At 48.0% G+C, this 27,354-nt stretch overlaps 1 protein-coding gene across 1 annotated transcript in view; it reads left to right on the top strand.

The window, feature by feature from the left end:
- Positions 1-26,449, top strand: part of LOC144134574 (organic anion transporter 3-like) — an 83,007-nt gene extending 56,558 nt beyond the window's left edge. Inside the window, exons 2-3 of the mRNA XM_077667471.1 lie at positions 11,091-11,366; positions 25,463-26,449. Coding sequence (XP_077523597.1) covers positions 11,091-11,366; positions 25,463-25,744 — 558 coding nt within the window. The 3' untranslated portion in view covers positions 25,745-26,449. The remainder of the gene's footprint in view (positions 1-11,090; positions 11,367-25,462) is intronic.
- Positions 26,450-27,354: the final 905 nt, after the last annotated feature.

Below are 27,354 nucleotides of genomic sequence, written 5' to 3'. Positions count from 1 at the left end.
GTGTACTGTCGTTTATTCCTGTGTCCTCGTCCTGTGTGCGCTGTTCAAACCTGCCATGCACCAACTAGCTCAACTCTCCGTGCTTTTAAAATAGCTGCAACCCTCTCGCTAATGCTATAGAATTGCTGTATTCTGCGAGCTATAATGATCAGGAATGCCACACCTAGTGATTGTCTTTCCGCTAATCCCCGACACCACAGATCGTGCCAATTGTATGTGCCCGCCCTTTAATACCGCTTACGCTACATCTGTTCTCCTAACCTCACTAGCCATATGACATTCCATTTAATACCGGCTCTCTAATCAGATCCTTTTTAAAGATCTGATTAAGAAACGACAAAGCATCAGGGCGTCCCTACAGACAGAATATAACTAGCAGAGCTATCCCAGATAATAAACAAGATCAAGGTAGTCGACTTAAGAATCGAGCATGCTCTAAAAGACGGAGGTAGCCTAAAAGCGGTGAAGAGGAAACTAGGCTTAAGTAAAAACCAAATATATTTTTATTATTTATTTCAAATACTGCCAGTCTCTAGTTGAGACCTTAGCAGGTGGGCATAACACGTATCACAGCAGAGGATAACATTTCTAAAAGTGGCTGTGCGAAAGACAGCTATAAATTAGACAGTTCATATCACAGAAAAAAATTCAAAAGAAGTTGACCGATTTGCTCAAGTAACTGAAGAAAAAACATGCTCGTTCGAAAACATGAACAATTAACATGGGCACAACACGTCGTGTACTCCTTAAAATAGACAAAAATGCAGAAAAATCTTTCTAACCACTCCTATAGTTTTAAAACACGGCTTCTAGTTCGGTACAAAAATTTGAAAATGAATCGGCGTTAGTTATGGATTCGTCTAGACGGTTCCATTCTCTTGTTACTAGCGGGAAGAAAGAATGAACGTCAACTGAAAAGATATCTTTTCAGTTGACGTTGTTGATCTTTTTTACTCCGTTCCACAACCAGAGTTGCTGGCGGCTGTTTCGCTCTGCATTAAGGAAAATGGCCCAATTGCCTTCCAAAATTCCGCGGGCATTTCAGTAGATAACTTCCTGACACTTTTAGAATTTTACTTGGGTTCCATGACTGTCTCGTTCCAGGATCGGGTCTATTTGCAGAAGAACGGAATATGTATTGGTTCGTGTGTGGCACCTATACTGTGCAACATTTTTCTTGCGGGTATTGACAAAGCCTTGGCAGGTGCTTTTGTTGACGGCAGTGTTTTGAAGAGTTTTAGGTACGTTGACGACTTTTTAATTGTATTAAGGAAACAATCATCTTTGTCCTACCAGCGGGTCGTGGAAGAAGTTATAGCTGATTTTAAAAATCACGCTGGATGCTTAGATTTTACCTATGAGCTCCCGAAGGGAAATAGCTTGCAGTTTTTAGATATTGACATCACCATTACTGACGAAAGCGCATGCTGGAAGTATTGCCCCCGTGCCCGCAAGGAACTGTTGCCGTACGGCTCTACGCATTCGAAAACGGTAAAGCGCGCCGTCGCCATGATGTGCCTGGAATCCTCTCTAAAGAAGACGTGTTGCCACAAAGCGCAGGAAAGCTTTTACGCCCAGATTCGGAAGCTAAAACAGGCGGGGACTTTCCACCTTCGGTCTTGAGCTCAGTCAGCGAAGCTTTACTAAAAAAAGGTGAAGAAAGTACGAAAAGAAAAAAGAGACGGAAGTGGAACCTCAGAAAAGAAAATTAGACCAGTTGCGATCCCGTATTCGCATAAAGTTGCACATAATCTTAAGCATGTTGCTTCCAAGTACAAGGTGCCAGTGGGTTTTTCTGCTCCCAGGAAACTCGCCGCATTGTGCCGAATGACTAACCCGGATAAGGACAAGAATAAAGTTTGCCAAACGAAACATGCTAATCCTTTTGTAGATTGTGCGGTTGGAGTTGTGTATAGCATCCCACTGACGTGTGGTAAAACTTACATCGGCCAATGAGACCGGGTCAAATCTACCGATTCACTGTAAGGATTGCTGGAAAGAAGAAGGAAGAAAGAAGGCATGTGGAGCAAAACTTCTGGAAACAAGTGTGATCTGCAAAAGTAAAGACACAATCGCACGCGAATTGATAGAAGCGCACAGAATATGTAAGAGTGGGAGTGCATGTGTTAGCACCCCGTCGATCGTGATGTATAAAAAAGAATGTCAGTTTTTAGATATGGCATAGTATCTGCGGAATCACCTGTTCTTGTTGTGCCATATTCGAGTTTTCTACGCACGTGCTTTCAACTGTGTTCCCCCCTATCTGTCGCGGCGATGTATTAATGACCGTTTGAGAGCACACAGTCTGTCATTAAAGAATGGGACCGGGTCAAATCTACCGATTCACTGTAAGGATTGCTGGAAAGAAGAAGGAAGAAAGAAGGCATGTGAAGCAAAACTTCTGGAAACAAGTGTGATCTGCAAAAGTAAAGACACGATCGCACGCGAATTGATAGAAGCGCACAGAATATGTAAGAGTGGGAGTGCATGTGTTAGCACCCCGTCGATCGTGATTTATAAAAAAGATGTCAGTTTTTAGATATGGCATAGTATCTGTGGAATCACCTGTTCTTGTTGGGCCATATTCGAGTTTTCTACGCACGTGCTTTCAACTGTGTTCCCCCCTATCTGTCTTTACCCCCCCCCCCCCTCTGTGGTTGATATATACGCGGCGGTTTATGAAGACAGTAAAGTGTTGCAAGTTGGCGCCTGTCCTGTCGGTTTCCTCCTTCTTTGTGTCGTGTTGTCGCGCTTTTATTCTTGTTAGCTATGAACCAGCATGCCCCGGAGAGTGTTTTTCTGTTAGGTGCTTTGAAATTATACGTTCTAGTATTTTACATGCGGTACTAGTGAGTGATATCGGCCTGAAGTTGGAAACCAAAGAAGTATTGCCTGATTTATGGATCGGCAATACCTTGGCGATTTTCCAGTCGTCTGGTAGTCTGCAAGTGGCAAGGGATTTACGGTAGATTAGACCTAGGTACCTGCTGTAGGTTTCGGCATATCGTTTTAAAAAGGCGTTTGGAATTTCATCTGGGCCACTTGCTTTTTTACTGTCCAGACCGAGCAGAAGATTGAAAACACCAGCGTCGGTAATGCTAAGAGGATCAATTTCCGAACCACTGCATAAGTCTGCTCTGGGTATAACACAGTTATCTACAGTAAAAACTGAACGAAAGTAATCATTATAAGCATTTGCTTTTTTAATCTTTTCTTCAACTGGCAAGTGTGAAGTATTATTTCTGTTGGTGCTAAAATGTTTCCAGAACCGTCGCGGATTATTCGTGAGGAAATTAGGAAGCGTAACCTGAAAGTACCGTTGTTTGGCCATTTTTGCTTTTTGCTTAAAGTCTGAAGTAGCATGCGCCAGTTTACTTGTTTCAGGTGCGGTTACTCCTTTGGATTTCATGTTCTGCCTGAGCCGTTTAACTCGTCGTTTTGCATGAATAACCTCACGTGTAATCCAAGGATTTTTTGTTCGAGGACGTTTTGTTAACAGCGGTACAAAATGAGATATACAGTGACCTACAGTCAAGAGACAAGGAGGGCAAAGTCAGCAACATGAATAGCACAGTTAAAGTAGCCGAACAGTTCTACACAAATATATACAGTTGCCAATGTAATCAGGATGTTAACGAGAGAGAAAGTAGCGCACAGCAATGCGTCATCCCGCCAGTAAAGAAAAAGGAAGCAAAGAAATCCTTAGGATCAATGAAAAGGAGAAACGAGGTTGTTGTTGAGTCTGTTGTTGGTTTAATATGATTGAAGGGAACAGCGCGAACAGAGGATGAAGAGAGGAAAGTACAGCACAGGCATACAAGGAGAAAATGTAGGAGAAAAGCGGCTGGTGAGGCTAAGATAACAGCAGATAGTTCGAAGGACGGAGGGGAGATTGTGCTAGAAAAACTAGCCACCCTGTTCACGCAATGCCTTGTGACCTCGATTGTACCGAAAGCTTGGAAGAACGCAAATATTATCCTAATTGATAAGAAAGGAGACCCCAAGGGCTTGAAAAAAAAGACCGATGAGCTTACTGTCTCTTGTCGGCTATCCGCAGCGATTACAAAGGTAATCGTAACGTAATGCTCATCTTACAAGCGTGGCAGTCCGCCGCACTATTTCAAGACTATACCTTTTACATAAATTTTACTATCACCCCATGATCAAGTCTGTCATCAGCCCTGCCCACCGCATCTCCAGCCACACGAACCACAGAAGGCCGTTTACTCTCCCCGTCCCCGGAAAAGTGCTCATGTGTCATCATTTTTTGTCCGCACTGCAAAGGACTGGAATGACTTGCTCAACGCCGTCGTACTACATTCCGACCCATATTCATTCAAATCATCCGTCGAATCAACTATGTGCCCTGAACTGCACTCCCCCATGAAATACCTCTTTAATGGGGCCTTTGCGACCGTAATAAATATTTTAAAAATGAATAAGTAAGTAATTCGCTAAATAAATAAATAAATCGCTAATAGCGTCAGGGCAACGTTAGAATTTAATCAAGTAAATGACTAGGCAGGCTTTGGTAAAGACACTCCACAACAGATCATATTCACACTATCAATCAGCTGGCAGAAAAATTCACATATATAACCGACCCCTATATACCACCTTCATTGATTACGAGAATTTCACTCACTGGAAAGCTCAGCTCTCATACAGGCGTTGCGGAATGAGGCTTTAGAAGAGCCTGATGTGAAAATATTGCCAAAATATATATAGGAACTGCACAGCTGCAAGAAGTGTGTCCCTGCTAAAGTGCGCTGCCGATCGCTCTTCAGACAAACCTCTCCATCCACGTAAATACGTGCCCTATTTGAAGAGAACTTCATCCTCGCCTTCTGAAGAGCTCCGGACGTCCTCCCACCTCCTGCGCCCTCCTGGAAACCTTGCATGAATGCAGCTGAGCTGGGCACTGACGCTAGGCTTATAGTGCCTCCGCTGCCACGCTGGCGGAGGTGGCTCTGCCGGCGTCTCTCGTGGCAGCACCTGCCACGCAGTCGACACCTGATCCGCGGCGCCAGGTCCAGCTTTGTGCCCCCGGTTCATCGGCAGATGCACCCTTCCTGCCTTCCCGAAATGCCGAGCTGCTCGTAAGTTATCTGCCCCCAGGGCCATTGGCCATCAACTCTACACCATGAACCGGGCATTCCAATAGACTTATCGGCTCCTCTACCCGTGCAAAAGTGCCCTCGTGCAACCCACAAGCGTCCCTCAAACGACAGCCAACCGATTCCATCTTCGGCAAGTGATGGCTCCCAAGCGCACTTGTCTTACGATCGAGAACTCGGTGGAGCCTACACCCGGATCGTCTTCGTACAAAGTGACCAACCAACAAAATCCTCACAGATATACCGAACAAGATTATACAAGCTAACTTGGACGCGTGCCTCGGAACCAAAAGATTTCGGGAGCTCACAGCCAGGACAAAGCCCAACACCATTGCAGTGTGGCTTCCGACTATGACTGCCGTAGAGTGGCTGCAAACGCTCACCAGTATTTCACTAACAAGCGAAATCTCAGTGCCAGTACAAGTGTACTTAGTTGAACGTTCCGACTTGCAGCTCTGCGTCGTCTACAACGTCGATATCACTGAGGATCAAACTGCACTCCAGCGTGAGCTGTACTGTCCCACGCACCGTGTCATCCAGGCCCGACGCATGAGAAAGGGGCACTCTTGATAGTCACCTCGCAAGACCCTCTGACACAACCAGCCCGTCTGTACTATTATGGCTGTATTTTACGGCCTCGACCATATAAAACGAGTGCGGTATACTGCTATAACTACTTCCTTCCGGGGTATATGCGCTAATCCTGCCCCTTCACTGCTGCCGGTGGAAGTACATCGGAAGAGAAAGTGGCTTATCGATGTGGCCTTTCTAAATCCACGACCACGAGATAACATCTCCAAGCTATCCGACAAAACAAAAGGCAACACAAAAGGCTCGTCGTCGAATGACTAAGCACTGGCCAATACATGACAGTATAACTTCATTGCAGACATCCAATCGGTTCGCAGCTCTACAGTGGGATGACGACGAGTGGTTGGAGCTCCCTGAGCACACCTTGCATGATCCTTAAGCTCTGCAGCCTTTTAACGATACTGTGCGAACAGAACGCCTCCGAAAACAGCCAACAAAGGAGCGCAGTGTGCCGGAACTACCGCAGGACGATATGGCCGCAGTCGACGAAAAAATCGCACGTCTTTTAGCGGCCACCAAGCTGCGGCAACACCGTGAACTTGTCGCTCGACGTAGACGGGCAGAATAATTGTCTGCCACATCTGTCAATGGCACAGCGACATCGCCTTCCTGCCGCCCACCAGTGTCATTTCCTTCCGCCTCCTCCCAGATTACCGCAATGCCATTGGACAATTATGTGACTTCTTTGCTCCGGTTTATGGTCAGCCAGTTGTCCAACCTGACGTCCGTGATTCCACAGCGCTTGGGCTAGTAACTAGAAATGACAAGTTCCACTCGGCCTGGTGTGCTGCAGTGGAACTGCAGAGGCATTTCCACGAAGGTGATGAGCTCAAGACCCGACCACAAATTCACAAGCTCCAGGTTTGGGCCATGTTGCTACAGGAAACAAACGCCTTGCCATCGATTCCAGGCTTCAGTGCTTACATGTCTCCTTCAATGATAGACCGCCGTGCACAAACTGCTGGTGTATGCGGACTCACGTTTTTCGCATGTACCCCTTGCTATCGAAAACTGGTGCACGTCGTATCAAGAGGTAGTTGTAGTGGCTGCAAAATTTAAGAAGAGAACTGTTCTGGTCGTTTCATTTTACGTTAGACCAGCCGGTGGTGCTTCCTCCCGCATTATTCTTGGCTGATTAACAAGTGTCCGTTGAAATATCCCGGGCGTTCGTTTTTTGTCGGAGGCGACTTCAAAGCCCCTCACCAGGATTGAGAGTACCCCACTTCGAGCCCTCGTGGCAGGCGTGGGCGGGACGCCTTCACGGATGCCCAATTTGTGCTGCACAACCATCCTGAGACAGCAAGACGGCCAGTGCGTCAAACTCGCAGTGCTTCCTATGCTCCAGAGTTGACGTGGTGGTCCAGTCCGGGTGCTCCCTCCTGGCACATGCAGCCAGACAGCTGGGAAGTGATCATCATCCTATCATCGTCGGCCTTCACGCCTCTTATTTACGACCTTTACGCTACAAATGTTCTCTGATCAACTGAGACAGTTTTCGCTCCTGTATGGACCATATATCCTCAGACTCTTCACCAATCCTTGTTGAGCGCATATAACCAGCGCTCAACAGTGCTACAACTACCACCTGGACTGATGTTGGTCGACCGGCACCAGACCGCGGCCTTCTTAACACGTGGGCGGCACGCCGTCAAGCCGAGCTGGCTGCTACGCGAGACCTTTCTGCGTCGCAGGCACGTACACGATTGCAATATCTTACAGCTAAGGCACGTAAATATGAGCGCGACTTCTCTTGACGGCAGTTGCATGCGTGGTACGAACAATTTTCTGCAAAATCCTCGAATGCATCTCTCTGGCGAACATTCCGTACAATGGAACGCGGTCGCCGTTCGACTGACGGAGCAGCAACCGCATGCTTCGCGGCTAACTGGTCGCCAGGTGATTTCGCCAAAGAAGCAGCGCGAAAGTGTTTTCCGAAATACGATGTTGTGCCTTCTTCAGCCGCTAGTTTAAATATGGCAGGCATCCCAGCGCATGTATATCAAATGCCGTCTGATGTCGACGTAGATGGAATTGCGTGCCCATTCTCTACGCCTGAGTTGCTGGCTGCAATAGATGATGCGAAACGAAAAACAGCTCCCGGCCCGGAGAATATTCTGTACGAGGTGTACAAGAACCTGACTAGCGCTACACTCTCTCAACAACTAGACACCATAAACAAAGTATGGTTGGATGGCGTAGTGATCGAGAGCTGGAAATCCGCTGTCGTGATTCTTATCCCGAAACCAGGAAAACCTCCAACGGACCTTGCCAACTTGCGACCTATCTCCTTAACTCCTACGCTGTGCAAGCTGGCGGAGAAAATGCTGGCCACGCGATTGCCATGGTGGATAGAGCAGCACGGTTTTTATCACCCTGTACAAATCGGCTTTCGTCCATATATTCGTACAGAGGACGGGTTGGCTGTCTTGGCATCTGAAGTTTTGTCGTCTACCCGCAGCCGCAATGTGCATACTGTTTTAGCAATGGACGTTGAAAAGGCATATGACAACATCAGTCATGCAGCCATTCTGAACTCCATTGACATGCTTCATCTCCCTCTAAGAGTGCGTAGTTTTGTCGAATCATTTATGGAAGGCAGAAAATTTGCAATACGCCTCAGCGGCGAAGCAGTCGGATCATTTGTTCCTCTCTGCGGCGTGCCCCAGGGATCACTATTGTCGCCGACGTTATTTAATATTGCTTTCATGTCGCTGGCTTGGCGCTTACATGACATCCGTGACATAAAATTTCTTCAGTACGCTGACGACATCACGGTGTGGAGTACTCACCATGATATCCGTATTCAGGAGTCTGCCCTTCAATCTGCCTTGTATGTTACCTGTAATTACGCATCATCCATCGGACTTCAGCTATCCGTGCATAAACCAGCATACACGTCAGTCGCCAACCGCTAGGGACGCCGTAAACTTGCTGCAGGTTCAATCCGTCTTTGTCTATCAGGCACCCCACTACAGGAAAGTCCGAGTGTAAAATCGTTGGCTTAATGAGTCACCAATCAGGATCAGCGACTGCATGGCTTTCTCAAGCAAAAAGGCAAGGTATTCATACTTTGGGTTTGATTAGAAGAATTGCTCCTAAAACTGGTGGCGCCGGCTCGTTGGTTGCACTGCAATTAGTGAAGGCAGTTCTGCAGCCATGTATTGTTTATCGAGCCCAGTTTCAAAATCTTACAAGAGCACAATGGGATCGCCTTTAAACCGTGAACTGAGAGGCTATGAGGACCATTACGTGCCTTCCACGCATCACACCGGTGATAGCTTTACAAGAGAATGCCTCAGCTCAATACCATTGATGAGCTGGGGCAGCAGCGCCGTGAAGCGCGCAGCCTTACGGCCAGTCTATCGCACTCCACGTATGCACTGAGGACTTATGCAACGTTATACTCCATTCTTCAGTCGCCAACGCTAGTTCTTCCCCCATGGAAGTTTGTACAGCTCAGCGACAACAAGCCAACTGATAATCACCGGCCAACATCTGCTCATTCGTTGCTTCGTTGCTCATCGGCATCGTTTCTTCGCCAGAAATTTGAGGAACAAGATGATTGCCTGCCGGAAGGATCCATTGTTGTCTACGCAGACGCAAGCGTACAAGACTGCAAAGCAACAACAGCTATCTACTGTCCGTGAAGACCTGCCCTGAATCAAACCTCTTGGTTTCAGCTAATGGAACACCCTTCGTCATTTTGTGCTGAGCTCGTTGCAGTTCAAGAAGCACTCTTCTCTGTGGCCGACATAACTATGCTCCCTGCGGCCCGCGTTGTCATCCGCACTGACGCCCTTCAAGTTTTCCGGTTGCTACTACGTGTTAGCCGCTGTCCAACGATACGTCAGGACATCCACCGGCTTGCGGCACGCATCCTGCAGCTAGTACATATTGAATGGGTCCCACGGGATCTGCTGACCTATCATAGCCAGGCATAATTAGCTACCCGCCTTGCGAATACAAGCTCATCACCGCCTCGGCTCCTTCATTTGGACAATTTCACCCTCCTTTCATCAAGAAAGGAACTGCTCCGGCGCCGCACACGTGCTCTCATCAATCCGTGCGCGGCAACCCACCCCCGCGGTCTTACCCGTGCAGAGGAGGTTGCGCTTAGGAGGATCCGGGTCGGGGTTGGCCTCATACCAGCCGTCTCTCGGAAGTGGCCTCAGCACCGAGATTTATTTCTTCGGCCAGGGTGTCCGATATGTAAACACGAGGATATTGAAGCCGGCATACATCACTTACTGTGGGACTGCCCAGCTCTCAAGCCTACAAGGATCCGGCACTTGATGGTAGCAGGTCTTTCTGCAAGCAACCCTGCTTCATACATTGCCTGGACACAAGTACCGTACCATCGTTCTCTACTGGACTTCATCAAATCCGCTAACCTTTTTCCATTCGTTTAATCTCTTCTACATCATTCATCACACCTTCATCCACCATTGATGCCCTGGGGCAATAAATTTTGCTTAAAAAACGGCACAGCTACCACAGTCGTCCATAAAATCAGCAACAAAAATCTAGTAAATTAGGGCGTCAGGCAAAGAGACACGATCTCGCCAATGCTATTCACCGCCTAATTACAAAAGGTTTTCTGAGGCCTGAATTAAGAACAGTTGGGGATAAAAGTTAACAGAGAGTACCTAAATAATCTGCGATTCGCTGACGACATTGCCTTGATGAGTCACTAAGGAGTTGATCTGCAAATCACAATCATTGAGTTAGAGGAGAACGGTGGGTCTAAAAATTATTATGCAGAAAACAAAAGTAATGTCCAAAATTCTAGGAAGGGAACAACAGCTCACAATTGGCAGCGAGGTGCTGGAAGTGGTAAAGGAATGCGTCTACTTAGGACAGGTAGTGACAACTGATCCGGATAATGAGAGCGGTAAGAATGAGGTGGAGCGCATATGGCAGGTTCTTCGCTTTACCTCCTGTGTACTCAGTTGTCCTTACCTCCTCTTGTGCGTACCAACTAATTTCCGGCTCTAATGGTCCACGCTCTTACATTCCGCCGTGGATGTCTGCGGACGTCTTGCGCCTTCGTTATGCCCGACCAGAGGTTCCACGCACAAGCGTGGCGCGTATACTGCCGTCAAACTTTTGCCAAAAGGACCTGCTCGCTGGCAGCTGAGATGTCTAGAGAGACAATGCGCTCATTTCGGAAATCTTTCTTGCCCTGACTGCGAGCGTGGACGGTGACCGTGATGTAGTTGGTGAAGGAGCAACACAGGGCAAGAAGAAAGGATGCTTTCATTTCAGAACTGGTTTATTTTATAGCACGTGGCAAGATCCCTTCCAGAGAGCCGGATTTATTCGTTAAAATAAACGATATTTGAAACTCAGCAGCGCTTAGAAAGTGTTCATGCGGTGATGCAGGCGACAGTGCTGGGCATGTCCTACTACACCTCATCGCTGACCGGCACCGAGATTGGCGGCAGCAGCCCGCAGCTTGACTTCTCGCTGCTGTACGCCGCCGAACTCACCTGCAACCTGCTGGGCTGCGCGGCTGCCAGCCGCCTCCCACGGAAACCCTCGCTCACCGCGCTCGCGTTGGCGCTGGCCGCCGCGCACACGCTGCTGGCACTGGCTCTAGGGCGCTACGTGCTCCGGCTGGCCGCCGCGTTGCTCGTCAAGGGACTCGTCAGTTCGCAGGTGAGCGACTATTTCGCCACCCACGACACTCTGAACTCTACCTCTAGCCAGTTTCGTTTCGTACTTCGATTGGAAGACGCAGCGACCTAAGTCAGTTAAGTCGGCATCTTATGCGGCTGCAGAGCCAAAAATGACTCTTTCGAATCATATATGCAATGAACAAAGTAAAATGACAGTACACTGCACTTATGGGTGACTTCCATGTGAAGGTGGGCAAGAAGCAGGCTGGCGACCACGCGGTAGGTGCCTATCGGATAAGTCCTAAGAATAGCAGGGGAGATCTATTAGAAGAGTTCGCACATAGGAAATAATTTGCGGACATGAATGCCCCCTTCCGCAAACGAGATAACAGGAAGCGGATGTGGTGAGACTAAAAATGAAATCGACTTCATACTATGGGCTCAACCTGCATCGTTCAAAATGTGGACGTCCTCAGAAAGGTGTGTTGTAGCGACCGAATTAGCTTAGACTTGAAGATGGGACGGAAGAAGCCAGTGAAGAGGTCCATTAACGAGCTAGCGCTGAGAGAGCAAATAGAGGAATTCAAGATATCGCTGCAGAACAGATATCCGGCTTTAACTGAGAAAGACGATCTTAATGTTCATACAGTGAAAAATATTCTGCCAGCTATCATTAAGGAGTGCGCAGTAAAAGTAGGCGGCAGGACGATTCCACAGGATACCGGCAAGCTGTCCCGGGAGAAGAAAGATTCGATTAAGAAACGTCAAAGCATGAAGGCGTGTAACCTTATGGACAGAATAGAACTATCCGAGCTAGCGAAGTTAATAAATAAGTGCAAGGCAGCTGACATGAGAAAGTTTAATGTGAAGAGACTCGAGCATGCTCTAAAGAACGGCGGTAGCCTAAAAGTGGTGAAGAGGAAACTAGGAATAGGTGAAAACCAGATGTATGCGCTAAGAGACAAGGAGGGCAATGTCATTAGCAATATGGATAAGATAGTTAAAGTAGCCGAAGAGTTCTACAGAAATCTATACAGTAGCAAATGTAATCAGAACGTTAATGATATAGACAGTAGCGCACAGCAATGGGTCATACCGCCAGTAACGAAAGAGGAAGTAAAGAAAGCCTTAGGAGTAATGCAATGGGTAAAAGCAGCTGGTGAGGATCCGGTAACAGCAGATCTGTGAGGACGGAGAGGAGATTGTGCTAGAAAAACTAGCCACCCTGTATACGCAACGCGTTATGAACTCCACCATACCAGAAGCTTGCAACAACGCCACCCCAATCTTAATTCATAAGACAGGAGACGGCAATGACTTGGAAAATTACAGACCGATCAGCTTACTGTCGGTTGCCTACAAGGAATTTACTAAGGTGATCGCTAAAAGAGTCACGGCAACCTTAGACTTTAAAAAACCAAATGTTCAGGCAGGCTTTCGTAAAGTATATTCCACAACAGATCATATTCACACTATCAATCAGGTGATAGAGAAGTGCGCGGAATTTAACCAGCCCCCATATATATATAGCCTTCATTGATAACAAGAAAGCAATTGACTCAATGGAAGCCTCAGCAGTCATACAGGCATTGCGGAATCAGGGTGTAGATGTGCCTCATGTCAAAATACGGGAAGATATATATAGCAACTGCGCAGCTACCAGATCCTCCATAAAGTCAGCATAAAGTCAGCAATAAAATTCCAATAAAGAAGGGCGTTAGGCAAGGAGACACGACTTCGTCAATGCTATTCAGCACCTGTTTACAGGAGGTGTTCCGAGGACTGAATTGGGGACAGTTGGGGATAAGAGTTAATGAAGAATACGTAAATAATCTGCGATTTGCTAGTAAGATTGCCTTGCTGCGTCACTCAGGAGATGAACTGCAGATCGTGATCAATGAATTAGACAGACAAAGCAGAATGGAGGTTATAAAATTTAACATGCCGAAAGCGAAAGTAATCTTCAAGAAACTAGCAAGGGAACAGCAGTTCAAAATTGGCAGCGATGTGCTGGAAGTGGTAAAGGAATAGTTAGGGCAGGTAGTGACCGCTGATCCGGATCATGCGAGGGAAATAACTAGAAGGATAAGAATGGGATGGAGCGCATATGGCAGGTTCTCTCAGATCATGAATGGCAGTTTACCAATGTCCCTAAAGAGAAAACTCTAAACCAGCTGTATCTTACCGGTACTCACCTACGGGGCAGAAACGTGGAGGCTAACGAAAAGGGTTCAGCTTAACATAAAGACAACGCAGAGAGCTATGGAAATAAAAAATGACAGGTGTAACGTTAAGAGACCGGAAGCGGGCTGACTGGGTGAGGGAACAAACGCTTGTTGATGGCATCCTAGTCGAAACCAAGAGGAAGAAATTGGCTGGGGCAGGGCATGTAATGCGAAGGCAAGATAACCGCTGGTCCTTAAGGGTAACGGTGTGGATTCCAAGAGAAGGAAAGAGTAGCAGGGGGCGGCGGAGGGTTAGGTGGGCGGATGACATTAGGAAGTTTGCAGGCATAGGGTGGGCGCAGCTGGCAAAGGAGAGGGTTAATTGGAGAAACATGGGAGAGGCCTTTCCCCAGCATTGGGTGTAGTCAGGCTGATGATGATGGTGATAGAGCGTACGAGTCACTTCCGTCCCTGCTAATTTAGAGAGAGATAGATTAAGAAGTAGAGGGAAGGCAGGGGTGCTTAGCAGAGGGATGTTCTGGTTGGCTACCCTGCACTGGGGAAGAGGGATGGGTAATTGAGAAGGGGAAGAGAGAGGGAGCGAGGAGCACAAGGCACAACTGGTTCCTCAAGTAAGTCGTCCTCAGGAAGCTAAACAGTACGTTGTAGGCCTTGAGGGCAGTCGATTGCTGCGGCCGCTGCCCCAGGATCCTATCCTCTGTTAAATGGCGGGAATCGAAACTGTCCAAGGCATAACGCAACGTACGTCTTTCGGTCGCCAAAGCAGAACACTCACACAGGAAATGTGGAATTGTCTCTTCGCAGCCACATCTCTTTCACAAGCAGGGCAGTCTACAATGGCAATGCGGAACGTGTACTGCTTTGTAAATGAACCGCCGAGCCATAGACGGCACAGCAATATTTCTTCGCGACGCGGTACATTATGGGGAAGGCGAAGGCGCAGTCAAGGACCCAATTCCATGAGGTTACGGTTGAAAAACTGGCCAATGTTTCTTGCAGAAAGTGTGAGCTCGAGCGTAAACGTGCATTGTTCACATGCTTCATGAGAGTTGAAGTCCGTCATTGTGGGCAGATTGGGCAACCTCGTCTTCGTGGTGGCTTCCTTTGATACCGTAGTGTCTTGTCAGCCATTGAAACTTGATATTATGTCGTTTTGATATGGCACAGTGATACGCCTCACGAATCTCTGGAACCAGTTGCTCATGCGACCCACGGCATAGAGCAGCTTATAGGCCGTTGAAGGGCTGCTTTCTATGCATGATGAACTCACCTGCAGCCCGAAGGGCAGCTAAAGTGATCCGCACCAGTTGCGAAAATGTGGTAGGTTGTCCTAACCTTCATCAAGATATCAAGATATGAACTTCGCCGGTATCCCCACAGACCCCACGGAACTGGTTGAGTTAACAAGTTAACTGAGATATAAATGCGATGACTGTGATTAAAACTCAGAGTTTACAATGTGGTATAGCTGTTTGAGAGCAAGCGATCATATATCAGCTATCTTCACAATTCCAGGAATATAAACGTAAATACGAGGTTTACAAAGACTCTTTAACGACGAGCATGGTCTTGAGGCAGGGGTGAACTGCGATGGAAGATAGGCGTAGTGAACATCAATGACAATGACGAATGCAGTACGTGGCCAAGTGACTGGAAGAGTTGCGAGATGATGACAGGGGACACTTGTGAGGCGCCGAACGTGCACTCTCATAGTGTCACAGAAATGTGTGTAGTAATTGAATGTTCCCGGGCGATGACAACAGTTGCTGCGGGAGAGGCACGTTAAGGCATTCCAAGGCAAATATGCAGAGCTTGCTCTGGCACACTTTGTAGAGTACGGACGCTTGTATTTCTAATATTACTGAATGTTAGTAAGCTCTACTGCAGGTAGCCCAGGAAAAGTGAACTGTACACTTGTCGCGTCGAGCGCACTGATACTCCCCAGGACTTTCCCTCGAGGAAGGAGAGGACATGGACAATCGCCAAGTCTCTTAGTCATGTTGTGTAGATGTGGGCTCCACGAGAGATTCCTCTCGATGACTACACCAAGGAAACGATGCCTTATCTGATAGGGGACAGCCTTGGCATTGATGCAAATGGCGTAAAATTGTAGTGTTTTGCGTGCGAATGCGACAAGTGAGCACTACTAGGTAGAAATATTGAGGCCCTGCATTCGAAGGTAAGACTTCCACATATATGCCACCTTCTGAAGTTCCGCACGAACATGGGGACGAGTCACGCTTGAATACCAAGTACAGATGTCGTCCGCGTTGACGGCGTATTCATTTTTTGAGCGCAAACACGACTGGACACAGATATAGTCTTTCTGCGTCCGGTCGTGTTTGCGCTTTAAATATGAATACTTTGTCAAAAAACTAAGTAGCCCAATATCTAACTCTTAACGTAGATGGAGATCTGAACAGATTGTGGCAGTAAGTCGACCAGGCCGACGAGGACAAGTTTGAAGAGACTTCAGCTCAGCACCCAAACCTCTAGAACTCCCCGCGAAGTTCGATGTAAATACGTTGCTCCATACTCAGTCTGGACAAAAGCGACCTGTCCGATAAATAGCTGCGTATCCAGCTGTACATGCGGCCTCTGATCTCAGCACCTTTCAAAGCGTCCAAAATGGCGTGATGTGTTACGTAGCCGTAGGCGCCCTTGATGTCCAAAATCAACGCCACGGTCAATCTTTTCAGAATTTTTTGGTGCAGGACGGTCGTTACCAAGTCAAGCACATTGTCGATGCAGGAGCGTCCAAGTCGAAACCCGGATATAAATTTTAGACATATTTCGCATCGCTCCAGGCATCATTTCACGCCTGTTAGCAACATTCTTTACATAACTTTGTCGACGCAGCTGGAAAGTTCAATCGGATGGTGCTAATCAGTTGGTGCCTCCGGTAGTCTTTTAGCGTGATCCGTTGAAACCGCCGCCGGTCCCCTTTGCTGCTTTCGTGAGGTGCACTGGGGCTTTGCGGCGCTGCTAAATTTGGCGTTGTGCTGCTTCATCGGTTAGTGAAGTCGGTTAGCTGCGGTGGTACTTGAGTTTGTGCCCAGGACCTTCGATATGGCGCAGAGACCCGACGTATGCGATGAGCACCGCCACCTTTCTCGGGTGCCGCCGCTCATTTTGGAACCGTGCATCGTGAACTACAATTTAGCCACTACTGTTGCTGAAGCAGTCATCGTGTTTGTTGCGCACTGGAGTCGACATATCGTGGGGACCAATTATGCAACCGTATGTTAACTGAACTTGCAAAAAATTAGTGGCGTAATCCGTACTACACCTTTACTGCACCAATGCAGGAATGCATAAGTGCTGACCTGTGTTTCGTTGCTATAAAGAAAGAAGGTTTTGACAAAAAGCACTTTTATCCTTGCGTGCGTTCTGTGTTGTGGCCCACGACGGCGAATAAAGGCATGTGATAGCTGAAGTGCGAAACGTACTTCATGCTGGTGACATGGACGTGTCGTGAAAAGATTAAAGCGGCGCTTCTGGCGTTTGCGTGGTTGTTGGCAGTCTTAACGCTTTGGAGTTGGAGCATAAACTTTGGGAACCACCGCGATTGCTTAGCGTCGACGTTAAAAGCCTCGCAAATGACGAGGGGGAGGTCGATTTTTTCTGCGATGCAGTGTCAACACTAGCGTCGTGCTCAAAGGCCGTGGCCGTGAAATATTTTGTCTTTCTGGGTGGTGCTGAGCGAATTATATAGGCAGGCATGGCCACGTCTCCTCCGCTTACATCGCACTTGACGTCACACGGCTCCCGACGCAACGAGTACTCTTTCAGCAGCTGCGATGTTCTGTTCACACTCTATGTTTTCCGGGCGGCTTTCGTAAACGGCGACGAAGCCAGCTCAAACGCCGTAACGTTTGGAGATACCAACGCAGGCGAATCCTTCATGCAACCGGTTCGTCCATTCAGACTGCGCGGAGAACCAGTAATTTCGCCTGGGTGAGGACATCGTTTGTCATGGCATTAACCATGACATGACGGAACTTAAGTCCCCCTGGCGTTGTCAAGCAGCGGCGGTCGAGGTACCTCGGCCGCGAAACGGCCGCGTACGCAGGAGCCCCCATGGAGATGTGAGCTCATTGCGACTCGGGCAGTTTTCGCCATGAATATCGAAAAATTCCATACTGTCGCTAAAAGTTTGCTTCTACTAAACGTATAACATCACCTGGAACCTGAAAATACTGCTTTCGACCGGGTGGGCAAATGTTTCGGCCTTTTAAGCCCATTTAGGCGTTCACCCCTTGGCAGTCCCAGCTAAGCCTAAAGCCAAGTAGCCGGTCTCCAGCGTTCTGCGCGGATGCAATGGCCGCCTCCGCTCGCCGCGGGCACACTCCCGACGATGGGATGGCCAGAAGTCGACGAAAACGTCCAATCATCGCCCGAAACTTCCACTCCGACGAAGGAGATAGTGGATGATGGCCTTTACATGTTGGTGGCATTTTTTAAACGCCAGCAGCGCCTGAACAGATCGCCGGTCAAAGGAACCTGCTTGGGTGCCGCTGTTTCTATGCATTAGAATACTGCAAGGTCCAACCATCAGCCCTCGCAAACAGTAGGATCGACGAAATGGCGGCCCGCCGCTATTCCTCGACTCAGAAAAGAAGATTCTACGATCGTCATGAAGCACAGAGTGACGATCTCCCTGAATACGGCCCTGCAGAACTGTGAACTTAGTGCCTTGCTCTCCGCCTATGTAAATGCCTCTTCGGTAGACATTCTTGGTATATGGCCCATCTGGGACCAAACTATGATCATCGCCACCACTCACGATGTCAATGCGGCGAACGTGCTCACTCGTGGACTGACGCCTAAAACTTCCAAAGGTGCCATCCCGATGGTCAGTCACGCCAAAGTCAACGGTGAAGTCTGCAGGGGATTATTAAGGTCCATGAACAGGATTGGGTTGTAAAACGTTTATTGTCAGCACTGATCCCTAGTGGGCACTATAGTAGATGGACTCGAGATGGCTCTCGGCGACCTTATGAGCTCACTCAGTGGCCCGGACTTGCGTCAACGGACCTGAGCTGTCCAGTATGGCCTCTCACCGCGCTAGAGAAGGGACTGGTGGTAGGTCCGCCGGTGGCGGCGCCCTTTTGCAGCTCCGTAGAATGTGGTCGTATCCGGCTATCTCGCCACATTCTTTGCAAGTCAGATTGTATTGCGTTGGATACTTGAGTTTTACTCTCAACGGGCTAAAGAAGGCTCGCGTCTGGAGCCGACGCCCCGTTACCCTCTGGCTTTCGTCAAGCTTTTTGTCTGGTGGCGGATAGATCGTCCTTTCCAGTTTAAACTGACCGGTGTAGCCGTGAAAGGATATGAATGCATCTCTCGTGAAATTTGGGGACTCAACCCGGCTCACTGCTCGGCTGAGATAACTTCGAGCTATACCGTGAGCCAACTCGTTTCCCCTGTTCCCGGAGTGTCCGGGCACCCGTATTAGTTCCACCTTTATTTTCTTCCAGTCATGATGTCTTAGGATTTGTTCCGCCTCCTGGGAGATCATACCCGGCGCGAAATTGTTTATAGTCACCTTGTAGTCACTAATTATAGTGACTGCTTGGTGCTAGTTGGTGCATTGCAATCATCTATAACTGCAAAAAAACAGACAAAGAAGTACTCGACAACGCGAGTACTTATTAAACAGCGTGCGCTAACAGGACGTACACAGGAAACTTGGAGACATAGGCTTTTGTGCTTCTTTCCTCTTTCTCCAAGTTTCCTGTGTACGTCCTGTTAGCGCACGCCGTTTAATAGATGTACCAACTAGCCCGTCAGAAAGTTCTACTACAGCACGAGTACTTACTTCCAACTGAAGATTTATTCACAAACAAGCACTATAAATCCACCTTGCTGCATAACGTCAAACTGACAGCACTGCCGACCTCAAGTGGACGCACAGAAAAATATTTTTACATTTTTAGTCAATGAGACAGATGGTGCGCTGACGTAGGGTGGACCCGCTTTTCTGAACAAATCTACCTCTATTATCGCTCTAACATCCCGACACCTACGCTTGGCCACTACCTTGCATGCGCTGAAGAAAGGTTTATATGGTTCCTTATCCACTTCTGGCGTGCCTGGCGTGCCTGGGAGTGGCTATTAGGAAGTCGTGCTTGTATGAAGTTGGTTCAAGCTTTGACACACAATGGTCTCGTTGCAGAGCGGCAGATTTTCCGGCAAGTGCACTAGTGTCTGCGTGCAACAGGCTGCTCCGGAAAATGAAAGCAAAGAAAGAAGAAATAAGAGCTGAAGAGCGCAAATGCAGTAAGAACAAAGGGGCGGTGATCACATATGTTCATCGCCTATCGCACAGATGGAAGAAGATAGCGGAGAAGTTTAGTGGCAAGATCCTGTTTTCTGCACCAAACAAATTGAGCAAGGTTTTGGCGCTAGTGAAACGCAACAAAGAAATTGGTAACACCAAAGAAGGGTGTGGAGTTCGCCATGGCACTCAGTTTGCGCAAGGCAGCATTGGAGTGGTTTACAGGATTCCGTTCTCGTGCGGCCATTTCTACGTGGGCCAAACTGGCAGGTGCCTCAGTGATCGCCTGTTGGAACATGCTAATTCTTTGGGAGGCTTTTGTTCATCAAAGTTGGTTGCATACTGCGAATCCTGCATGTGCACACCGTACTTTGACAACACTGTGGTGCTGTATCGTCATAAAGAGCAACTAGTACAAGTAGTAGAGGCGTATCATACCTTCACAGAAGCTGTCTCGTGTGTGAGCAGCACTTCGATGGCCTTGTCTAAGCGCGAGATATGGCTGATGAAACAACGTTGGAGCCTGTAGGTGCTTACGTTTCCGCAATTCTTATTTTTCTTTCCGTTTAGGTTGTAGTTGGTGGTGATGACGCGGTGATTAGGCATTAAAAATATGTGGTTTTCCGATTAAAACAGACAGTTGAAAGTCAGCGCGTGTCCGTGTATTCTTCTTTTTCTTGTTCTTCGTGTTAGTTGCGCTGTTTCGTACCTTAAGATGATTTGTACTGCTTCCTAAATGCCATTCACTTTATCAACTAGCTGTGCAAGGGCGTCGACCTTAGCCACAAGAGGAAGCAAGAAAGCGAACTTTTCATTTAACTCAGTAAGCCTGAGCTCGACATTAGATCCTTGCGTTTGTTCGGACATATTTCCTTGCCGCTTATGAGCTGACTCACAGGTTGGGCAATTCCAGGTAGACATAAGTGCTTCTCCTTTGCTTTTGAGACGCCTCGCCGTTATACCAGAACATTTTTCGTGGTGGTACGGGTAATCAGATGAGACGCAAGTTAAAAAAAAAAACCGGGTTGTGACATGCCATACAATCTATCGCAGAGCAAAACAGTGAACCGCAGCAGCAGCAATGGGCGTAAAGACGTTACTAGCTATACAAAGGATGTGAAACGCCACCTACCTGCGAAAGATAGTAGACGCAGTTTAAGCGTGTTGTCCAGTGTCGCCCACAGCTGCTGCGTGCGCGTGCCGGCGGATCGCTGATGTCCTCCTTTTAAATGCTGTGCATGGGGGCCTGGCCTGCGCAGACCACTCGATGCGCAGAATCCCTGGCAGATGATCAGGCCGGAGCACTTGTTTTTACGCTTGGAAATACTTCGGAGCTTCTAGGTGCAGCCAGCGAAGGATAGTAGACGCAGTTTAAGCGTGTTGTCCAGTGTCGTCCACTGCTGCTGCGTGCGAGTGCCGACAGATTGCTGACGTCCTCCTTTTAAATGCTGCGCATGGGGGCCTGGCCTGCGCAGACCACTCGATGCGCAGAATCCCTGGGAGATGATCAGACCGGCGCACTTGTTTTTACGCTTTGAAATACTTCGGAGCTTCTAGGTGCAGCCTGCGAAGGATAGTAGACGCAGTTTAAGCGTGTTGTCCAGTGTCGTCCACTGCTTCTGCGTGCGAGTGCCGACAGATCGCTGGCGTCCTCCTTTTAAATGCTGCGCATGGGGGCCTGACCTGCGCCGACCACTCGATGCGCAGAATCATTGGGAGATGATCAGGCCGGCGCACTTGTTTTTACGCTTGGAAATACTTCGGAGCTCCTAGGTGCAGCCTGCGAAGGATAGTAGACGCAGTTTAAGCGTGTTGTCCAGTGTCGTCCACTGCTGCTGCGTGCGCGTGCCGGCGGATCGCTGACGTCCTCCTTTTAAATGCTGCGTATGGGCGCCTGGCCTGCGCAGACCACTCGATGCGCAGAATCCCTGAGAGATGATCAGGCCGGCGCACTTGTTTTTACGCTTGGAAATACTTCGGAGCTTCTAGGTGCAGCCTGCGAAGGATAGTAGACGCAGTTTAAGCGTGTTGTCCAGTGTCGTCCACTGCTGCTGCGTGCGAGTCTCTTACACTTACCCAGCAGAGTATGTTCCCCTTAGCCAGCTATAGGGCAGAAACAAGGAGGCCAATAGAAAGTGCTCAACTCAAGTAAAGGTGAGCGCCGTGAGCTATGGAAAGAAAACTTATAAGTGTAACGTTAAGAGACCGGAAACGTGCAGCGTGGTTCAGGGAAGTACCGTGGATCCTAGTCGAAATCAAGAGAAATAAATGGGCTCGGGCAGTGCATGTAATGTGATGGGAAGATAAGCATGGTTCTCAATGATGACAAAGTGAATTCTAAGAGAAGGCAAGCCTAGGAGGGGGCGGCAGAAAGTTAGGTGGGCGGATGAGATCAAGAAGACTGCGAGGATACAGTGGCCGCAGCTGGAAAAGGATAGTGTTGACCGGAGAGGCATGGGGGAGGCCTTTGCCCTGCAGTGGGCGTAGCCGGGCTGATGATGTTGACTCATGTTGGCTCCACAGGACACATGGGGAGAAATTCCTTCTCCCTTTTGACTCCTGTCATACCAAACTATACCAAAAAGGAATAGTAATCTTGTGTTTACGGAAGGCGCTGAATCAAATCATGTCCTTACCTGACGGGTGCGAGCGTCAACCAGCAGATGGAAAGGATGCGCAGTATTGGATACCCAAAGGGCCTCTTGGTGTATGCAGCTGAGAGCAGTTTGAAGAGTTCGCGTCCTCAAAGTACAGGGTCCACCAATTAAATACAGAATGACAGCTAGGGATCCTGCTTTACAGACGAGATTTCAGATAGGTTCAAGGAAATCGCTTGCTGATTTGACCTGAATGTCGCGGAGTCACCACCGAATAAACTGAGGAGCCTATGTCGAAAAGTCAACCCAAGGTGCAATACCAAGGAACGTTGCGGCGTACCGCATGAAGAGAGATTCGAAAACTGCTGCGTGGGAGTCGTCTACAAAATCCCACTTTCGTGTGGGAAGTGATACGTGGGACAAAGTGGCCGCTGCCTAACAAGCAATCAAGAGAGCACAGGAATGCATGTGATGCTTTGCATGCGCCCGGGAACCTGGCAGTCCATAGCTCTTGGAATGGGAAGGATGGCTCAGAGCCGAATCATCGCGAAAGACTTTGCTTGGCTAGGTTTGAAGAAACAACAATCTTCTAGAAAGAAAATAACACTTTGGAAAGGGAAATAATTGAAGCTTTCAGAATGACGTCAAGACAAGAGAGAGCTGCGGCGGCGTGCCGTCAGTGGCTCTCAGCAAGAATAAAATGCAGATGCTTAATCAGGGCAGTAAGAGCAGAAGGTAGGTTTGATCTATCGAATGCAGGCGCACTAATAACACGATGAACGTGGCACAACCCGCATGGCGCCCAAAATGTTCTGAGGCACGGGCGCAGATTTTTTTCTCGGCTATGCATTCTCAAAAGTGCACTGAGTTTTACATGACAACCTCAACGTAGATCAGACACAGTGTTTCCGAGAACGACCTGTTGTACTTAGACTTGCCTCTTGTAATAGAGTGATCCTTCTTTATCTATCCTTTTTCTTTTTCTTCATGTCAACAGTTCACCTTCAGTTGGTAGTGACCGCCTAATTGTGTTGAATGTCTTCCTTGACTGCTCTTATTTTCTTGTAAAACTGTGCAGTGCCGGCAATGTACTCCAGACTTAAACAACCAACCAGCCGCAAAACAAAGAATAGATTATGTTCCCTGCTTTTTCTACATTAGCGCAGTACTAGCAGCACGACCAATGTTAACATGCCAGAGCAGCACAGAAAGGGTTACCAAAATGCGATTAAAGCTCGGCACGTGGCAGAGCGTAGATACTTAACTATTTTTGCTGTGCGACATTACCCCATTCGAAGCTGTCTTCCGATTCATTCTCTTTAATCAGGCAAGTATCATTTCCAAACTAAGTGCACAAGGGAAATCATCGCCAGGTGCAACCTGTGCGGAACTTTATTTCCACCTGTACGCAATTTTAGATTAGTAAAGAAAAATCTGCAGTCATAGTATTTAATGATGAGTGATGCAAACATAGAATACAAGAGTTCACGCTAGAAGTAGTGGATGAGTAGAAGTATCCTGAGGTGTGGATAAATATCGGTGTGGAGTATCTGACAGAGCATAAAAAATATGTAATGAATAAAGCTAGTAGGAATGGAGCTCTCATGAAAAATAGGGCTGTTGAATTACAAAAGGTATGAAGTGGTAAGAGGGATCTGGAAAGGGGTGATGGCTTCTAAAGTGATTTTCAGCATTGCGGTCCTGTGCAGACCAGATGTTCAAGCAAGGTTAGAAATCAAACAACGTGGCGTAGGGAGGCTAGCTTTGGCAGCACATGGCAATACATCAAATCAGAGGGTACAAGGTGATATGGGATGGGCGTCGTTCGAGAGGAGAGAAGCTAGCAGTAAGATAGCATTTGAGGAGCGATTGAGAAATACGGGGGAAAAGCAGTGGGCTAGGAAAGTTTTCATATATCTGTACATAAGGAATGTTGGCGCGAAATGGAGAAAGCGAACTAGAAAATTGACAAGCAAATATATGGACAGCAGTCGTGGGACAAATGAGCAATTATCTGTTAAGAAAAAGGTTAAATAAACAGAGAGAGCTGTGTGGAAAACAGGGCTGCTGACGAAATCGGCACTGGAGACATGCAGGATCTTTAAGCAGGAGATTGCCAAAGAAAATATCTATGATAATTGTAGGGGAAGCTCGTTGTTCTTAGAGGCCAGGACGGGAGTTTTGCGGACTAAGATATATAGAGTCCGGTACCACGAGATAGAAATGTTATGCATTGCGTGCGGAGAGGAGGAGGATATGGCTGAACACTTGATACTTCTCTGTAAAGGGCTTCACCCTGCAGTAGAGAACAGCGAGGCTGATTTATCCAAGGCATTAGAGTTTAAGGACAGTGAAGGGAAAGTAGATTTTAAGCGGGCAGAAGTAGCCAAGCGTAGGTTATCTGATATATGGCTAAAATCAAGACAAGAGTAAAATTTCACACGTCATGGCTAGGTAGCTTAAGCCACTACCCGATTTGAAGGGTTCAGCCTTATCCATCCATCCATCCATCCATCCATCCATCCATCCATCCATCCATCCATCCATCCATCCATCCGTCCGTCCGTCCGTCCGTCCGTCCGTCCGTCCGTCCGTCCGTCCGTCCGTCCGTCCGTCCGTCCGTCCGTCCATCCATCCATCCATCCATCCATCCATCCATCCATCCACCCATCCATCCATCCAACCAACCAACCAACCAACCAACCAACCAACCGACCGACCGACCGACCGACCGACCGACCGACCGACCGACCGACCGACCGACCGACCGACCGACCGACCGACCGACCGACCGACCGACCGACCATCCATCCATCCATCCATCCATCCATCCATCCATCCATCCATCCATCCATCCATCCAACCATCCATCCATCCATCCATCCATCCATCCATCCATCCATCCATCCATCCATCCATCCATCCATCCATCCATCCAGTGCAAGCAGTCGAGTGGTACGGATTCCTCTAAACGACCGAAAGGTTGGTAGCCTTTTCATGGCCTCTTGTTAGTAGAGACAGCGAATCCTCATTCGGCGGAGTCGCTCTTTCTAGAACTGCGCCGCCATTTCAGGTGCTGCTGTGCTTGTTGCACGTGAACGAGACGTACCCGACGGGGCTGCGCGCGTTCGGCGTGAGCGCCTTCCAGTGCCTGAGCTGGGCGGCCGCGTCTCTGGAGCCGTTCGCCCGCGATGTGCTGGGCCCCGCCGTGCTGGCGCTGGCGTACGCAACCGCACTGGTTGCCTGCGCCATGATGGGTCTCTGCCTGCTGCGCGAGACGCTGACGTCCTCGCTCGGCGTCGTCGAAGAGCCGCCGGCCGCCGTACGTGAAGCACAGGACGCAGAGAGGTTCTGAGGACGAGGACAGGGCTTCATGCCACGCACAGAACTCTGCCTTCGGCCAGCAGTACGGACCATGAATGCAACCGGAAAAAAGTTGCCATCAACGCAATAGGGCTTTTGGCGCGCTAATTGGTGCATGATTTCAAATAAACACTGAAGGAAAGCTAAGTCACGCACAAAAAAAGTGCGCCAGTCGGGCTACTATCAGCTGATAATGATCATGAAGGGTAACTGTAACGTCCCAGATGGAGTATGAAAACGAAGTTAGAACGAATGAGCGAAGATAAAGCTGATATTTATAGCTAAAGTAAGAGGGAGAAACAATAAACAATGGTGCATCATGTTGTACAGTAACGGTGACGGAAGAGAACGAAAGATTAAAGTGTCAACATGGGCGGACGTCGTCTAGGTAAGTTCCTTCTTGCGCAGTGCGATTGACGGAGTGCTGGCACAATCTTGACCGATGTTGTGAATGCACATTGCCTCGTATATCTCACGTGTACGCTTTTCTTTGTAAGTTCTTATTGTGCTGCGCCGGTCTAAGAAAGTCATTGCACGACGCACAGCGCACTACCATTTTACTCCCGGTTGCAGTCCATGTGTCACACTTGTGTTCTAAAGAAGGACCTGTTTCCTACGCTATCTGACACGTTTAAGGTTCCCTTCATGCTCTTTATCAGCTGATAGTAGCCGGACTGGCGCACTTTTGTTTCTGTTTTGTGTGACCTATAAACCTTTCTTGTCTGACAATAAATCTGAGTTGTTAGTTCAGCGCCTGTGTTAAAGTGTCACGTCCTTGTCTTCTGCGATGTTTCCCTCACTAAAATTTACTGCTCTATGGCGCTGTTGACTTCGAACTTGGTATTGTCTACGCGACGTCCTTCATGTTTTATGCGTTAGCCGTTTAAGGCCAGCGACCAGGTGATCAGAGCTTAGTTAACTGTAACCTATATAATATTAATGAATGGTCCGTTAAATGGGGGATGAAACAAAATGCTGACAAGACAGCATTTGTGAAGATCGCTATTTAAAGATACAGTCGATCCTTTTCACAAACTTTTTCCACCCGGCACCTTTACAAGTACGCGAGAATACAAGTACCTAAGAGTAACACTAAGAAATACCCTTAGCTGCAATAAATATACTGACAACGTATGCCCTTCTTAGTTTCGTAATCCTTTTTCTAAGGCGCAAGTTAAAACAAGCTCATCCTAACTTTAAGCAGTTGGCATATAAACCATGATTAGACCAAAGCTTTAGTATGCATGCTCTGCTGAGGTCCTCACGAAAAGACTAACATTAAAGCCCAGAAAGAATTCAGCGCCAAGCTATTCGGTTTATAGTTTCGAAATATCGCACCACTGACTCACCATCTGCTCTAATAGTTTATCACAATAGACAGTCCCTTCAAACTTGCCAAAGAATACAAAGGTTAAAATTTATCTTTCTAATAGTATGAAGGAATTGTCAATGGGGGGCTACCGGTTTGTACCTTCAACCGGTAACGTCCAGGTCCACAAGAAACAGGTACACTGAATCGTTAAAAGCCTACATACCCAGAGCAAATATATTCAACTTTTTGTTTACCCCGCGCCATTCATCATCTGCAGCTTACATTGATGT

This window comes from Amblyomma americanum, chromosome 5 (genome assembly GCF_052857255.1).
Source record: "Amblyomma americanum isolate KBUSLIRL-KWMA chromosome 5, ASM5285725v1, whole genome shotgun sequence".
In the NCBI taxonomy this organism is placed as follows: Eukaryota; Metazoa; Arthropoda; class Arachnida; order Ixodida; family Ixodidae; genus Amblyomma; species Amblyomma americanum.
This window is presented reverse-complemented; position numbering and strand designations above follow the sequence as displayed.